This window comes from Dermacentor variabilis, chromosome 8, assembly GCF_050947875.1.
Source record: "Dermacentor variabilis isolate Ectoservices chromosome 8, ASM5094787v1, whole genome shotgun sequence".
Taxonomy (NCBI): domain Eukaryota; kingdom Metazoa; phylum Arthropoda; class Arachnida; order Ixodida; family Ixodidae; genus Dermacentor; species Dermacentor variabilis.
In genome coordinates, this window is record NC_134575.1 from 25,663,354 (window position 1) to 25,681,355 (window position 18,002).

General features: G+C 43.8%; 1 protein-coding gene across 14 annotated transcripts in view; it reads right to left on the minus strand.

Annotated features, from left to right (window-relative positions):
* The window catches only part of LOC142589858 (uncharacterized), a 112,752-nt gene that overhangs the window by 63,040 nt on the left and 31,710 nt on the right, over window positions 1–18,002 (minus strand). For 10 of the 14 annotated variants that reach the window (XR_012829984.1, XR_012829991.1, XR_012829989.1 and 7 more), the window contains 3 exons: window positions 13,429–13,521; window positions 8,886–8,966; window positions 7,179–7,271 (listed from right to left, as the gene is read on the minus strand). Coding sequence is in view for 4 of the 14 variants with exons in the window: in XM_075701491.1 (XP_075557606.1) it covers window positions 7,179–7,271; window positions 8,886–8,966; window positions 13,429–13,521 (267 nt within the window). In the remaining 10 variants the exon portion in view is untranslated. Of the gene's footprint in view, window positions 1–2,138; window positions 2,222–2,648; window positions 2,746–7,178; window positions 7,272–8,885; window positions 8,967–13,428; window positions 13,522–18,002 lie in introns of all 14 variants that reach the window. The other 4 variants (XR_012829985.1, XR_012829986.1, XM_075701494.1 and 1 more) reach the window with 1 other exon arrangement.

Consider the following 18,002-nt stretch of genomic DNA (forward strand, 5'->3'; position numbering starts at 1 on the left):
CGCTGGTTAGAAGCGCCGCTGACGGCGTTGACGGGAAACTCGCGTGTTGACCGGGGCCTGGTTGTGCGTCGGCAGTGCATTGCGCGGGCGAATTGCGGTCACGTGAGGACCGAGGAAAGCACAGTAACCCGCGTATATAACGTAGCAATGGAAGCAGTGTTTAACAGGAATCTTTAGTTCGGGGCTGTTTCCAAATCCGCGTAATAAATTATATTCTGTGCTCCCAAGTGCAAGAACCACGATTTCATTATGAGGTACGGCTCACTGGGGGACTCCGGAAGTTTAGACCGAAATTTCGCTTACTTAAGCGCATACAAAATTCAGAAATTATTCCCTGAGAAAACCGCATTGAAATCGGAATGACATTGTCGTACCTGAGACAGCAAAATTGCACTGACTCTAGCAAGCGAAATTTTCATTTTAGGCCTGAAATATATAAAGATTATCGAAAATTGGTTGCAGCGTTGCGTGTATAAAGGGTCGAATACTTTTGGAATATTCCAGCCACCTGTTTATTGGACCGCTTTTCCTCTGCATCGTATATTGCACGAGAAATTTATCCCTTACTGCAGATGTGACTTGTTTCCCTTTCGTAATTTCGTTCAATCGCACAAACGTGGCGGTTCAGATTCGGGACATACAACCACTATAATGCATACCGTCCCTTTTTTTTAAAGCCATATGCCCGGGAAATTCCGGCCACGAAGAGAAATGTGGTTTATTATCAGCGTGACATGACACCCTTTAGGGAAAAATCGGTAGCGTAGAGCTTTCAAAAAGAATCTGCAAGCGAGACAGGTAGCACTCATTGTTTCGGAACAAGATACACCCTCCGAAATGGAGTATACTTCTTTAGAGCGTATATTGCACCACTGTGTTTATGGGTTATTTCACTCCCAAGTGGGAGCAGCTTTACTCAATTTGTGCATAAAGAAGAGAAAACATTCTCCACGAGAAAGTAGGCGGTGAAAAAAAGGTTGTCGTGGCACTGCGTCAGTTCTTAAGTGTTTGCGTTTTAATCTGCAAAATAATTTACACCATAGCAGTGAATAACGGTGTAAACCGGACATTCCACTCGCACACTTACACCTGTGTATGAATTATAGAGCAATTTGGCACCTTACCCACTTTTAAGGTTGTGTAATCTACAGCTCACGCAGTGAGATGGGACACAAGACTCCTAAGGAGGATTGTCAAGAAGGCCTGAGGTGTCATTGCGGAACGTCAGCGGCGGTCACCTTAGGAGCTAGATAACTGTCACGACGAAAAAACAAAGCCTAGAATTTTTTCTATTTGACAATGTCTATATGTTCGTTGGACATCACCTGTGTGCTAAGAAAGAAATGTTAGTATTACGCTTCCGATAACAAGTAACAACGAAGCGTGAATGTTTTGTCAATAAAGGGTTCCTTCAAATTCGTTTCACCAAGAAAAGCTGTGTAACTTGGGCGTTTTACTGCATTTGTTCGCGCATTGGAATACGAACACACCTAGACACCGTTCGCTATCTGGCATCCAGGCTCCGATGTAAAGGTAAACCGTAAAATTCACGCCAGTAATATTCGTGAGAATATACTATAAAACTAAGAAGAAAATGTAAGATATCTGGAAAAAGTTAAATCGTCTAAAACAGTGACCTCGCTGATGGGCGTATGCCAAAGGCGTGCTAGCGTATACGACAGTTCATTTTTGGTTTTCTCTTAGAAATCGGCGAGGATTTATTACGCTGCAGAAGTTTTATAGCAGCGTGAGAATGTTGCATTTCTAGAATTGGTTGCGAACTTCCCGGATGTCGAGTTTCACGTCTTGCATTGCGGTTCAATCGTCCGGCGTTTTTTTTTTTCAAAGATATTGTTCCAAGTTTCATAATTAGTACTTGTCCGTTTACTACCTCTAGCCATGTAGTATTATTCATGCCTCTGTGGTAAAGGCAATCATGACGAAAGTAAACAGTTATATTATATTCTGCATTGTTAAGGCATTTCGTATAGCCTTTCTTAACGCGCTCGGATAATAACAAGTTGTCGTGTCAATAATTAACCGATATCTATCGATGAAATTCGTGCTAATAGTTAATGTAACGATTTCATCGTATCGCTAAATTAGGCAAGGCTGCAGGAAACTGCGTGAGAGCTTACCATGAAGTTGACCACGCGCAATGCCGGGCTGTCGGCCAGCATGGCATGGTGAGACATGGAACAATCCCGACAGCCCACGTGTGCTGCAGAGATCGAAAATGAGATTGGGACAAAAGCGCAGAAAAGAAAGAAAGAAAGAACTCTCCCGTATGTGCCAAGTGACTGCATTCTGATTTGACTACACGAAAGGGATCTGCATATACTCTGCTAGTTAGACTAGTGGCAGAAGGCCAGCACAGTGCCACGTTACCAAACGGTCATATGCATGCACGATGTTTAATTCACATAGACGTATGAAGATCATACACATTTCATGATCTATGCCCTGATGGCGCATCTAAGGAAGATGTATATTGACAACGTTGGGTAGAATTACTGTAAACGCTAAGTAGCTTGGAATACACAACGAAAACAGGCTTGGAACGCGTCGTTACTCATAGCTATGAGGAAGCGGCGGAACATGACCGTGTCCAATGCGAAGAAGTGCCGGAGATGTACTGGGCAAAATACCTTGGAAGCGAGTTGGGTAGAAGTGGCAGGTAGAAGTGGCAGCAAGTGACAGGAACCCTGGCATCATACAAGATGTAGACGTGCTCGGCAAGGTACGCTGCAGTGACCATAGGATGGTAAGAACTCGAATTAGGCTTGACTTGAGGAGGGAACGGAAGAAACTGGTACACAAGAAGCCAATCAATGAGTTAGCGGTAAGAGGGAAACTAGAGGAATTCCGGATCAAGCTACAGGACAGGTATTCGGCTTTAACTCAGGAAGAGGACGTTAGTGTTGAAGCAATGAACGACAATCTCATGGGCATCATTAAGGAGTGCGCAATAGAAGTCGGTGGTAACGCCGTTAGACAGTAAACCAGTAAGCTATCGCAGGAGACGAAAGATCTGATCAAGAAACGCCAATCTATGAAAGCCTCTAACCCTACAGCTAGAATAGGACTGGCAGAACTTTCTAAGTTAATCAACAAGCGTAAGACAGCGGACATCAGGAACTATAATATGGATAGAATTGAATAGGCTCTCAGGAACGGAGGAAGCCTAAAAACAGTGAAGAAGAAACTAGGAATAGGCAAGAATCAGACGTGTGCGTTAAGAGACAAAGCTGGCAATATCGTTACTAATATGGATGAGATAGTTCAAGTGGCTGAGGAGTTCTATTAGAGATTTATACAGTACCAGTGGCACCTACGACGATAGTAGAAGAGAGAATAGCCTAGAGGAATTCGAAATCCCACAGGTAACGCTAGAAGAAGTAAAGAAAGCCTTAGGAGCTATGCAAAGGGGGAAGGCAGCTGGGGAGGATCAGGTAACAGCAGATTTGTTGAAGGATGGTGGTCAGATTGTTCTAGAGAAACTGGCCACCCTGTATACGCAATGCCTCATAACCTCGAGCGTACCGGAATCTTGGAAGAACGCTAACATAATCCTAATCCATAAGAAAGGGGACGCCAAAGACTTGAAAAATTATAGACCGATCAGCTTACTGTCCGTTGCCTACAAAGTATTTACTAAGGTAATCGCAAATAGAATCAGGAACACCTTAGACTTCTGTCAACCAAAGGACCAGACAGGATTCCGTAAAGGCTACTCAACAATAAACCATATTCACACTATCAATCAAGTGATAGAGAAATGTGCAGAATATAACCAACCCTTATATATAGCTTTCATTGACTACGAGAAAGCGTTTGATTCAGTCGAAACCTCAGCAGCCATGGAGACATTACGGAATCAGGGTGTAGATGAGCCATATGTAAAAATACTGGAAGATATCTATAGCGGCTCCACAGCCACCGTAGTCCTCCACAAAGAAAGCAACAAAATCCCAATAAAGAAAGGCGTCAGACAGGGAAATACGATCTCTCCAATGCTATTCACAGCATGTTTACAGGAGGTATTCAGAGACCTGAAGTGGGAAGAATTGGGGATAAAAGTTGATGGAGAATACCTTAGCAACTTGCGATTCGCTGGTGATATTGCCTTGCTTAGTAACACAGGAGACCAATTGCAATGGATGCTCACTGACCTGGAGAGGCAAAGCAGAACGGTGGGTCTGAAAATTAATCTGCAGAAAACTAAAGTAATGTTTAACAGTCTCGGAAGAGAACAGCAGTTTACGATAGGTAGCGAGGCACTGGAACTGGTAAGGGAATACATCTACTTAGGGCAGGTAGTGACCACGGATCCGGATCATGAGACTGAAATAACCAGAAGAATAAGAATGGGTCGGGGGGCGTTTGGCAGGCATTCTCAAATCATGAACAGCAGGTTGCCACTATCCCTCAAAAGGAAAGTGTATAACAGCTGTGTGTTACCAGTACTCACATATGGTGCAGAAACCTGGAGGCTTACGAAAAGGGTTCTGCTGAAATTGAGGACGACGCAACGAGCTATGGAAAGAAGAATGCTGGGTGTAACGTTAAGGGATAAGAAAAGAGCAGATTGGGTGAGGCAACAAACGCGGGTAAATGACATCTTATTTGAAATCAAGAAAAAGAAATGGGCATGGGCCGGACATGTAATGAGGAGGGAAGATAACCGATGGTCATTAAGGGTTACGGACTGGATTCCAAGGGAAGGGAAGCGTAGCAGGGGGCGGCAGAAAGTTAGGTGGGCGGATGACATTAAGACGTTTGCAGGGACAACATGGCCACAATTAGTACATGACCGGGGTAGTTGGAGAAGTATGGGAGAGGCCTTTGCCCTGCAGTGGGCGTAACTAGGCTGCTGCTGCTGATGATGATGAACTATTAAGTTTTTTTTTTCATTCTCATTAAGCCTTACAAATGATTTTAATGATTACTTTGCCACGGTTCGTGAAAAGATTACGAAACAATTTAGTACGGCATGGCCCACCACTTATGTTGAAAAAAGTGAAAACAGATTTAGCTTTCATAACAGAAGAGCCGGTGACGTCTGCTCTAAAAAAGCTACAGTTGAACAAAGCCACAGGAACTGATGGTATACAAGCTAGGGTACTGAAAGGCAATCCAGATATTTTGAGTGATCCACTTTGTAATTTATTTAACCATTCATTAAATCCGAATTCCAATCCAGATGTATTAAAAATGGCCAATGTTGTACCAATATACAAAATGGGCAACGCTATTATGCCCAGCAACTACGGGCCGATATCCGTATTGAGTATAGTGAACAATATCTGAAAAATCGCTCAACAGGCGAAGAACTTCCGTGGCAAGAATAACAATTTCCCAGAAACAGCATTGTTACGCCCCAAGGAAATTCACATCAACAGCTGCGCTTACTTTATCTCAAATACTGAACTCTACCCTCAACCTTCAATAGATTGTTATGGGAATTTTTTTCGACATAAGAAAGGCGCTTGATACCATTTGTCACTCGACACTACTGAAAAAAAAAAACTGAAGTGCTATGTTATTATCGATGGCGCTCACGATTTTTTTTCCAGTTATCTCACATCGCGAAAGCAGAAAGTACTAATTGATGGTTTTCTATCAGAATCTAGGAATGTCACGTGTGGTGCACCGCAAGAATCCGCATTGGGTCCCATTTTATTCGCTTTATACGTTTAATGATATATCGCGAATTCTACAATCATCTAAAGCATTATTGTATATGGACGATACTGTAATTTTATTCACAGGTAGTTCACTTGAAAACTTACAATATACTGTACCCAACAAACTACTAGCTGTGGCAATGTGGTTTCGTGAAGATTAACTATCATTAAATGCCGCTAAAACAAAATACGGTATTTTCCAGTCACGAATGAAAACTCTGAACTACGTTTGCAATACCGTTTGCAATAAGTTGTCATTCAACTGTTACACTCTCATACGGGCACCTCAATACTTTGATTCGACACTTCTACGCACATTATATTTAACCCTACTTCTCTGCCACCTTAGCTATTGTGGCGAGTCGTGGGGCGAAGCGTACATAACATACCTTACTCCGTTATTGCGATTACAAAAACGGGCTGTTCGTGCGATTACGTACTCCTCGCTCAGTCATCCCTCAAATACTCTCTTTCAGAGGCTTCGTATACTTCCGTTTACTGACATACGGGACTACAGGGTTTCCTGCTTAGTAAATAAAATAAACACCAACACAGCTCAGCCGCGTACGATTTTCACGTTTCTTTCGTTAAACACACGGTATGTACGCAACGGTAATCTTAATCTCACTTTCTGTTCGAATGTGTTCGGCAAAAGATGAATTCAAATCTCTGGTGTCAAGCTGTGGAATAATTTGCCTTTTGAAATAAAACTCTGAAGAAATTTTGACATTACATGCAAATGCAACATCTTACCGAGCATGTTCTTGAGCTTGTTTTGTTTTCTTCATTTTTAGCGCAGTTATGTTATTATATATGAGAGATCTTTAGAATAGGGGCCCCAATATTTTGGGGCCCCAAAGAGCTCTGCGAGCGTTGGCGTTGGGGCACGCAGGAGTGAAGAGATTTAGAATAGGGCTTTGCGTTTGCGGATAGCGTCTTGCGCTGACAGCGCCACTACGGCGTCTAAGGAAATCTATTTGAAATAAATAAAATATACCGCTTTATGATAGGAATAGTAAGTTTGACTTGCGTGTATTCGCGTTTAATTACAATTTAGAGGTTATTCTTCAAGCAGCAAACAATAAGTTGCGCTTAGTTTTCAGCAACAAACCCAACTTTACGTGCCTTCACCAGCCAAGCTTAGCCGTGTTAGGCCTACGAGCCGTAAAATCCACACTCGAATTCGGAATCAGCGGCGTCTAATGAACTAATCTTCATAACACACGCTAGTCGACGGAAAGCGATAACCGCAGTCACTCTCTAATGTATTTACCGCTTATGTAGCTTGTGTATGATACTTTCGCTATTTTGTATGTATACGATTTGTTTGTATAATAATTGCAATACATTTTTTGTATAGGAGCCATCACTAGCCGCTTTAGGCTATGGGTCCAAATATCTTTGTGCGCACGTTTCATATTATTGTGTAATGAAATTCCCTTTTCATTTGATTTGAACACTGCTATAGGTGAATTCGGCGTCTGCTCTTACCGCATACATTAGGGCCCGCTGCCGGCGTACGGTCCTTCGTACGATGCCGGCTGTCAGAGTCAAAGGCAGCCGTGGACGCCACAGTAGACCGCGCTGCAAACCGTAAGCACCAAAGAGGAAGCATTACCTCGGGGCCAACTGCAATTCCATCAGTTCAAATGCGCGTGAAACGCTGAAATCCTTGTTATGAGACAACCCCTGGACTAATGTGAATGGAATTTCTTGAATTTAAGAGAAAACATTGTGTTTCTGAGGCTACAATTATAATAAGATCTCGCGTCTGCCGCTAACGCTAGGGCGGTGCCACCATCGATGGATAGAGGCGGACCCGACGGCGTTGACGGGAAGCTCGCGTCTTGAACGGGCCGGATTGCACGTCGACTACGCACCGTCCGGGTGGATTGCGGTCACGCGACGGCCGTGGATGCTACGGTATTAGGCGCTGTAAAAGGTAGCGAGGAATGAGGGTGCCTGCTTAAGAGGAAACAGGGCTGTTTGCGATTCCCCATACTAAATAAATTCTGGCGCGTTACATGCCAAATCCACGATTTGATTATCAGGCACGCTGTAATGGGGGACACTACGGAAATTCAGACGGAAAGTCCGCCTATACAAAGCGCAACGATGGCTCCCTGAGAAAACCGCTGGAGCGATGCCAACGAAATTGTTGGACTTCAGACAGAGAGAAAAATAAAATTGTGCTAACTCTAGGGGGCAAAATTTTCATATTGAGCCTGAATAAAAAAAAATGATCAAAATTGGTTGCTTCGTTGTTTATTTGGTGGGTCGAGGCTTTGCGAGTAGACTATCCCCGCTACTAATTTATCGGACTGCTTTTCCTCTGCATCGCATTTTGCAAAGCGACACTTAGAAATTCATTCCTTACCACAGATGCAAGTTTCGTTTTCTTTTTGCCTCTTCGTTCAATTGTACAAACGTGGCGGTTCTGATTCCGGAGGAACAGCAGCGATCATTTATATTAATGCGCGCCTTCCTTCCCTTTCAAGCAACGGCCATGCGCTATCACGTGACCCGGCCCTCTTCACAGAAAAGTCGCGCGCGTAGAGCTTTCAAGAAGGAAGGTGCAAGCGAGACAGGCAGCAAATCTTTTTTTCAGAACAATATACACCCTCCCAAATGTTGTATACTTTTTAAGAAGAAAGGATGTGCTACAGTTTGCTTAACCTATCTGGAAGTAGTCAAATATTCTAAAACAGTGACTTTGGAACGGGCGTATGCCAAATGCGTGACAGGGCGTACGGTGGTCCTTTTTGGATTTTGCGGTTTTTGAATATCGGCGAGAATTTATTACCCTGCAGAAATTGTACAGCAGCATGCGCTTTCTGCATGTCTATAACCGGTTATGAACACCTCGGATGTTAGATTTCAGGTCTTGCATTAGGTTCACTCGTCCGACTTGGGGGCTAAAAAATTATTCTCTGAATTTCATAAACAGTGCTTGTCTGTTTAGTACCTCTAGTCTTACTAGCCATATGAATCCCTGTCATAAAGGCAAACGCGATGAAATCATGTAATTGTAGAATTTTCTACATTAAGACACTTCGATGAGGCTTTTCGTAACGCCCTGTAATTACAACAAGTTTTCGCGGCAATAACTGAATGAAATATATCGATAAGATCTGTGCTAATAGTTAACGTAACGACTTCATTGCATCGGTAAAACGCCTCTGGAAACCGACAGCTTACCACAAGGTCTACAGCCTGCTGTGCTAGGCAGTCACCCAGGTTGCCGATGTGACATGGATTAATCCCGATGCTCCACGTGTGCTGCAGAGATCAAAAGGGAGATTAAGACAAAATGGTAGAACAGAGAAAAAAACTGTCCCGCGTTTGCCAACTGATTGCATTATTGATTCGAATACAAGAAAAGAATCTATATCTGCATCACTATTAAGACAAATTCCAGAAGACAAGCACAGAGCCACGCTACCAGATGGTCATATACATGCGCGTATATTTAAGTGACAAACGTACGAAGATCGTGCACATTTCATTGTTCCCTCATGACGCATCTACTAAAAAAAATGAATGTAAGAAACGTTGGGTAAGATTACGGTAAATGCTAAGTACAAGTAGCGTCGAGCGCAGAGAAGACTTTTCAACTGGAATCGCGAATGCGCATCGAAGAATGCGCTTGGAACGCGTCGAGTCCACATTTGATCGTTAACGCGACGCGTCGATGCGCGTTGAGATGATGGAACGGCGGAACATGACCGTTTCGTCTTCAAACAAGTATTAGTCATGTACTTGGCAAAACACCATAAAACCCTTTGGGTGAAGGCGGAAGTTTGCTGTTCTTTAAGGGCTAATTAACTATTCGTTTTTGAATTGTAATTAAGGCCGTTATAGGTGAATTCGACGTCTGCTCTTACCGCATACATTAGGGCCAGCTGCCGACATACGGGCCTTCGTACGACGTTGGAGAGAGAGAGAAACTTTTATTGACAAACTATTTACGTGCAGTGGTCGGAGACCCTTTAGTCCAAGGCCCCGCTGGCCTCGGCCGCCAGCTTGACCTGTCTTATGAAGGACTGTTGTCCCGCCAGGTCTGAGCTGGTTAGCTGTGCCTCCCATTGCTCCATTGTGTGGTGTGTTTTATCAAACGGGTGTGATTCACAATCCCAAGTAATGTGTTTAGTGTCGGTATGCCTCCGCACCACGGGCAGTCGGGCCTGTAGCGAATGGGAAACGTGGCATTCTGCAATTTAAGGTGGGGGAATACCCCAGTCTGAATTTTGCGCCAGCTGGCGGCTTCCTCTCCACTGAGTTGTGGGTGAGGGGGAGGGTACTTTTTTCTGGTTGCACGCTGATGAGCGAGAATCTCCCGGGCATTCGTTGGATTGGAGTCATTACAGCGGCTACTTGGGAGCGCCCCAGTCGAGTCGGCCCGGTTAATAATACCTCGGGCTAGCGAATCGGCCAGTTCGTTCCCCTCAAGGCCTGTATGACCTGGACACCATAGGATCCGGTGATGATGGGCAAATTTCGTCGGTATTATTGAGTGACATGTTTTGGTCACGTGGCCCTTGAGAAAAAGGCGACATGCTTCTTGTGAATCTTATTATGGTGACGCTCTTTTGCGTGCGTTCCGCGTGAGCGAGGGCCATTGCCACGGCAAAAGTTTCGGCAGCCGCGGGAGTACCTGCCCTAACGGAAGCCGTAAATTGTTGCTGTGCTTTCGTGTCGACGATTGCCACTGCGTACCTCCTGATGTTCATTTGGGCATCACTGGAGGTCCGGCTATGCGGGGGTCGTGGATACCACAGTAGACCGCGCTGCAAACCGTAACCAGGAGAGAGGAGCGTTTAGCTCGGGGACAACGGAGATTCCCCATGTTGAAATACATGTAAGAGGTAGAACTGCTTTTACGAGAGAAACCGTGGACAAATTAGAATGAAATTTCTTGGATTTGAGAGAAAACGCTATTCTTGGGGCAACAATAATGACAGCGTGCCTGCACCTTTAACTCTAGGGTGGCGCCACCATCGCTGGTTAGAAGCGCTGCCGACGGCGTTGACGGGAAACTCGCGTGTTGACCGGGGCCGGGTTGTGCGTCGACTGTGCATAGTACGGGTGGATTGCGGTCACGTGACGACCGTGGAAGCCGCGGTAACCCGCGTACAAGACGTAGCGATGAAGGCAGATGCATGCTTAACAGGAATCTTTTGCTCGGGGCTGCTTCCGATTGCGCATACTAAATTAAAATAAATTGTATTCTGGGCTGCCAAGTGCAAAAAACTTATCCGTTATGGCATATGTCACTTCTGTTTTCTTTTCGTCATTTCGTTCAGTAGTACAAACGTGGCGTGTTATCAGCGTGACATGACACTCTTTAGAGAAAAATCGGGAGCGTAGAGTTTCAAGAAAGAATCCGCAAGCGAGACAGGTAGCACTCATTGTTTCGGAACAAGATACACCGTCCCAAGCTGTGTATACTTCTTTAGAGGGTGTATTCTACCACTGCTCAGTGTTTATGAGTTATTTTACTCACAAGTGGGAGCAAGTTTACTCAATTTGTGCATGAAGAAGAGAAAAGATGCTCCACGAAAGAGTGGGCGGAGAAAAAAAATTGCCCGGAACAGCATGGGTTCATCCCAGTGAAATCCACATCGACAGCTGTGCTTACTTTATCTCAAATACTGAACTCTGCGCTAAGCCATTAAAAGATTGTTATTGGAATTTTTATCGACATAAGAAAGATGCTTGATACCATTTGTCACTCGGTGCTACTGAATAAATCAAGCGCTATGGTATTATCGATGGCGCTCACGACTTCTTTTGCAGCTATCTCACATCGCTAAAGCAGAAAGTACTAATTGATGGTTTTCTATCCGAAACTAGGAATGTCACATGTGGTGCACCGCAAGAATCCGTATTGGGTCCCATTTTATTCGCTTTATACGTTTAATGATTTCCCGCGAATTGTAGAATCATCTAAAGCAACAATGTACGCGTATGTTAACCTAATTTTATTCACAGGTAGTTCACTTGAAACATTACAATATACTGTATCCAAGGAACTAGTAGCTATTGCAATGTGGTTTCGTGAAAATCAACTATTACTAAATGCCGCTAAAACAAAATACTTATTTTCCATTCACGAATAAAAACTCTGAACTACGTTTCACTTAGCATATCATTAAACAATCGAACCATTGTATGTATACCGACAAATAAATATCTAGGCATTATATTGGACAGTAACCTTAACTGGAGAGACCAAATCAATACCGTTTGCAATAAGTTGTCATTCAACTGTTACACTCTCATACGGGCACCTGAATACTTTGATTCGACACTTCTACGCACATTATATTTAACCCTACTTCACTGCCACCTTACCTATTGTGGCGAGTCGTGGGGCCAAACGTACAAAACATACCTTACTCCGATATTGCGATGACAAAAACGGGCTGTTCGTGCGATTACGTTCTCCTCGCTGCGTCATCCCTCAAATACTCTCTTTCAGAGGCTGCGTATACTTCCGTTTACTGACATAAGGGTCTACAGGGTTTCCTGCTGAGTAAATAAAATAAACACCAACGCAGCTCTGCCGCGTACCATTTTCACGTTTCTTTCGTTAAACACACGGCATGTACGCAACGGTAATCTTAATCTCCCTTTCTGTTCGAATGTGTACGGCGAAAGATGAATTCAAATCTCTGGTGTCAAGCTGTGGAATAATTTGCCTCTTGAAATAAAACTCTGAAGAAATTTAGACAACACGTGCAAATGCAACTTCTTACCAAGCATGTTCTTGAGGTTTCTTTTTTTGTTTTTCTTCATTTTTAGCGCAGTTATGTGATTATATACGAGAGAGTTTTAGAATAGGGGCCCCAATATTTTGGGGCCCCAAAGATCTCTGCGAGTGTTGGCCTTGGGGCACGCAGGAGTGAAGAGTTTTAGAATAGGGCTTTGCGTTTGCGGATAGCGTCTTGCGCTGACAGCGCCACTACGGCGTCTAAGGAAAGCTATTTGAAATAATTAAATAAAATATACCACTTTATGATAGGAATAGTAAGTTTGACTTGGGTGTATTCTCGTTTAATTACAATTTAGAGGTTATTCTTCAAGCAGCAAACAATAAGTTGCGCTTAGTTTTCAGCAACAAACCCAACTTTACGTGCCTTCACCAGCCAAGCTTAGCCGTGTTAGGCCTACGAGCCGTAAAATCCACACTCGAATTCGGAATCAGCGGCGTCTAATGAATCAATCTTCATAACACACGCTAGTTGACAGAAAGCGATAACCGCAGTCACTTCTAGCTTGCGAACTTCCCGCGTTACCGCTACTCAAACCCAGTTTGGTGCTAGGTTAGAGCCGTCGCTTGGATGGGTGCCGCCATGTTTGTTGACGCAAAGCTTTTGGGACCGCTATTCGGGCTCCCGCTAAAGCGGTGAAATAGCGCTCCCAACGCAAAACCGAAACGCAGTTTCCGTCTCGCGCATGCGCAGTGGCTTCGACGCTATTTCTTAGGGGTCCCAAGACTCAAACTCTCTATTGTATTTACCGCTTATGTAGCTTATGTATGATACTTTCGCTATTTTGTTTGTATACGATTTTGTTTGTATAGTAATTGCAATACATTTTTTGTATAGGAGCCATCACTAGCCGCTTTGGGCTATGGGACCAAATATCCTTGTGCGCACTTTTCATATTATTGTGTAATAAAATTCCCTTTTCATTTGATTTGAACACGGCTATAGGTGAATTCGACGTCTGCTCTTACCGCATACATTAGGGCCAGCTGCCGGCGTACGGTCCTTCGTACGACGCCGGCTGTCTGGGTCAAAGGCGGCCGTGGATGCCACAGTAGACCGCGCTGCAAACCGTAAGCACGAAAGAGGAGGCATTAGCTCGGGGCCAACTGCAATTCCCTCTGTTCAAATGCCCCCTGGACTAATGTGAATGAAATTTGTTGAATTTAAGAGAAAAAATTATGTTTTTGAGGCTGCAGTTATAATGAGATCTCGCGTCTGCCGCTAACGCTAGGGCGGCGCCACCATCGATGGATAGAAGCGACGCCGACGGCGTTGACGAGAAACTCGCTTCTTGACCGGCTGCTGGCTGTACGTGGATTGTGCATTGTCCGGGCGGACTGCGGTCACGTGACGGCCGTGGATGCTACAGTAATAGGCGCTGTAAAAGGTAGCGAGGAATAAGGGTGCCTGCTTAACAGGAAACAGGGCTGTTTGCGATTCCCCATACTAAATAAATTCTGGCGTTTTACATCCCAAATCCACGATTTGATTATGAGGCACGCTGTAATGTGGGACACTATGGAAATTCAGACGGAAAGTCCGCCTATACAAAGCGCAACGATGGCTCCCTCAGAAAACCGCTGGAGCGATGCCAACGAAATTGTTGGACTTCAGAGAAAGAAAAATAAAATTGTGCTAACTCTAGCGGGCAAAATTTTCATATGGAGCCTGAATAAAAAAAATGATCTAAAATTGGTTGCTTCGTTGTTTGTGTGGTGGGTCGAGGCTTTTCGAGTAGACTATCCCCGCTACTAATTTATCGGACTGCTTTTCCTCTGCATCGCATTTTGCAAAGCGAGACTTAGAAAATTCATTCCTTACCAGAGATTTAAGTTTCGTTTTCTTTTTGCCGGAAAAATCGGGAGCGTAGACCTTTGAAGAAAGAATCCGCAAGCTAGACAGGTAGCACTCATTGTTTCGGAACAAGATACACCGACCCAAGCGGTGTATACTTCTTTAGAGCGTGTATTCTGCCACTGCTCAGTGTTTGAGTTATTTTACTCCCAAGTGGGAGCAAGTTTACTCAATTTGAGCATGAAGAAGAATGCTCCACGAAAGAGTGGGCGGAGAAAAAAAAAATTGCCTGGAACAGCATGGGTTCATCCCAGTGAATTCCACATCAACAGCTGTGCTTACTTTATCTCAAATACTGAACTCTGCGTTCAGCCATTAAAAGATTGTTATTGGAATTTTTATAGAAATAAGAAAGGTGCTTAATACAATTTGTCACTCGGTGCTACTAAAAAAATGAAGCGCTATGGTATTATCGATGGCGCTCACGATTTTTCCAGTTATCTCACATCGCGAAAGCAGAATGTACTAATTGATGGTTTTCTATCGGAATCTAGGTATGTCACATGTGGTGCACCGCAAGAATCCGTATTGGGTCCCATTTTATTCGCTTTATACGTTTAATGATTTATCGCGAATTCTACAATCATCTAAAGCATTATTGTATATGGACGATACTGTAATTTAATTCACAGGTAGTTCACTTGAAAACTTACAATATACTGTATCCAATAAACTACTAGCTCTGGCAATGTGTTTTCGTGACAATTAACTATTATTAAATGCCGCTAAAACAAAATATGGTATTTTCCATTCACGAATGAAAACTCTGAACTACGTTTCACTTAGCATATCATTAAAGAATCGAACCATTGTATGTATACCGACAAATAAATATCTAGGCATTATATTGGACAGTAACCTTAACTGGAGACACCAAATCAATACCGTTTGCAATAAGTTGTCATTCAACTGTTACACTCTCATACGGGCACCTCAATACTTTGATTCGACACTTCTACGCACATTATATTTAACCCTACTTCACTGCCACCTTAGCTATTGTGGCGAGTCGTGGGGCGAAGCGTACATAACATACCTTACTCCGTTATTGCGATTACGAAGACGGGCTGTTCGTGCGATTACGTACTCCTCGCTCAGTCATCCCTCAAATACTCTCTTTCAGAGGCTTCGTATACTTCCGTTTACTGACATACGGGACTACAGGGTTTCCTGCTTAGTAAATAATAAACACCAACACAGCTCAGCCGCGTACGATTTTCACGTTTCTTTCGTTAAACACACGGTATGTACGCAACGGTAATCTTAATCTCACTTTCTGTTCGAATGTGTGCGGCGAAAGATGAATTCATTTCCCTGGTGTCAAGCTGTGGAATAATTTGCCTTTTGAAATAAAACTCTGAAGAAATTTTGACATTACATGCAAATGCAACATCTTACCGAGCATGTTCTTGAGCTTGTTTTGTTTTCTTCATTTTTAGCGCAGTTATGTGATTATATATGAGAGATCTTTAGAATAGGGGCCCCAATATTTTGGGGCCCCAAAGAGCTCTGCGAGCGTTGGCGTTGGGGCACGCAGGAGTGAAGAGATTTAGAATAGGGCTTTGCGTTTGCGGATAGCGTCTTGCGCTATCAGCGCCACTACGGCGTCTAAGGAAATCTATTTGAAATAAATAAAATATACCGCTTTATGATAGGAATAGTAAGTTTGACTTGCGTGTATTCGCGTTTAATTACAATTTAGAGGTTATTCTTCAAGCAGCAAACAATAAGTTGCGCTTAGTTTTCAGCAACAAACCCAACTTTACGTGCCTTCACCAGCCAAGCTTAGCCGTGTTAGGCCTAGGAGCCGTAAAATCCACACTCTAATTCGGAATCAGCGGCGTCTAATGAATTAATCTTCATAACACACGCTAGTCGACGGAAAGCGATAACCGCAGTCACTCTCTAATGTATTTACCGCTTATGTAGCTTGTGTATGATACTTTCTCTATTTTGTTTGTATACGATTTGTTTGTATAATAATTGCAATACATTTTTTGTATAGGAGCCATCACTAGCCGCTTTAGGCTTTGGGTCCAAATATCTTTGTGCGCACGTTTCATATTATTGTGTAATGAAATTCCCTTTTCATTTGATTTGAACACTGCTATATGTGAATTCGGCGTCTGCTCTTACCGCATACATTAGGGCCCGCTGCCGCCGTACGGTCCTTCGTACGATGCCGGCTGTCAGAGTCAAAGGCAGCCGTGGACGCCACAGTAGACCGCGCTGCAAACCGTAAGCACCAAAGAGGAAGCATTACCTCGGGGCCAACTGCAATTCCATCTGTTCAAATGCGCGTGAAACGCTGAAATCCTTGTTATGAGACAACCCCTGGACTAATGTGAATGGAATTTCTTGAATTTAAGAGAAAACATTGTGTTTCTGAGGCTACAATTATAATAAGATCTCGCGTCTGCCGCTAACGCTAGGGCGGTGCCACCATCGATGGATAGAGGCGGACCCGACGGCGTTGACGGGAAACTCGCGTCTTGAACGGGCCGGATTGCACGTCGACTACGCACCGTCCGGGTGGATTGCGGTCACGTGACGGCCGTGGATGCTACGGTATTAGGCGCTGTAAAAGGTAGCGAGGAATGAGGGTGCCTGCTTAAGAGGAAACAGGGCTGTTTGCGATTCCCCATACTAAATAAATTCTGGCGTTTTACATGCCAAATCCACGATTTGATTATGAGGCACGCTGTAATGGGGGACACTACGGAAATTCAGACGGAAAGTCCGCCTATACAAAGCGCAACGATGGCTCCCTGAGAAAACCGCTGGAGCGATGCCAACGAAATTGTTGGACTTCAGACAGAGAGAAAAATAAAATTGTGCTAACTCTAGGGGGCAAAATTTTCATATTGAGCCTGAATAAAAAAAAATGATCAAAATTGGTTGCTTCGTTGTTTATTTGGTGGTTCGAGGCTTTTCGAGTAGACTATCCCCGCTACTAATTTATCGGACTGCTTTTCTCTCCATCGCATTTTGCAAAGCGACACTTAGAAATTCATTCCTTACCACAGATGCAAGTTTCGTTTTCTTTTTGCCTCTTCGTTCAATTGTACAAACGTGGCGGTTCTGATTCCGGAGGAACAGCAGCGATCATTTATATTAATGCGCGCCTTCCTTCCCTTTCAAGCAACGGCCATGCGCTATCACGTGACCCGGCCCTCTTCACAGAAAAGTCGCGCGCGTAGAGCTTTCAAGAAGGAAGGTGCAAGCGAGACAGGCAGCAATCTTTTTTTCAGAACAATATACACCCTCCCAAATGGTGTATACTTTTTAAGAAGAAAGGATGTGCTACAGTTCTCTTAAGCTATCTAGAAGTAGTCAAATATTCTAAAACAGTGACTTTGCTCACGGGCGTATGCCAAATGCGTGACAGGGCGTACGGTGGTCCTTTTTGGATTTTGCGGTTTTTTGAATTGGCGAGAATTTATTACCCTGCAGAAATTGTACAGCAGCATGCGCTTGCTGCATGTCTATAAGCGGTTATGAACACCTCGGATGTTAGATTTCAGGTCTTGCATTAGGTTCACTCGTCCGACTTGGGGCTTAAAAATTATTCTCTGAATTTCAAAAACAGTACTTGTCTGTTTAGTACCTCTAGTCTTATTAGCCATATGAATCCCTGTCATAAAGGCAAACGCGATGAAATCATGTAATTGTAGAATTTTCTACATTA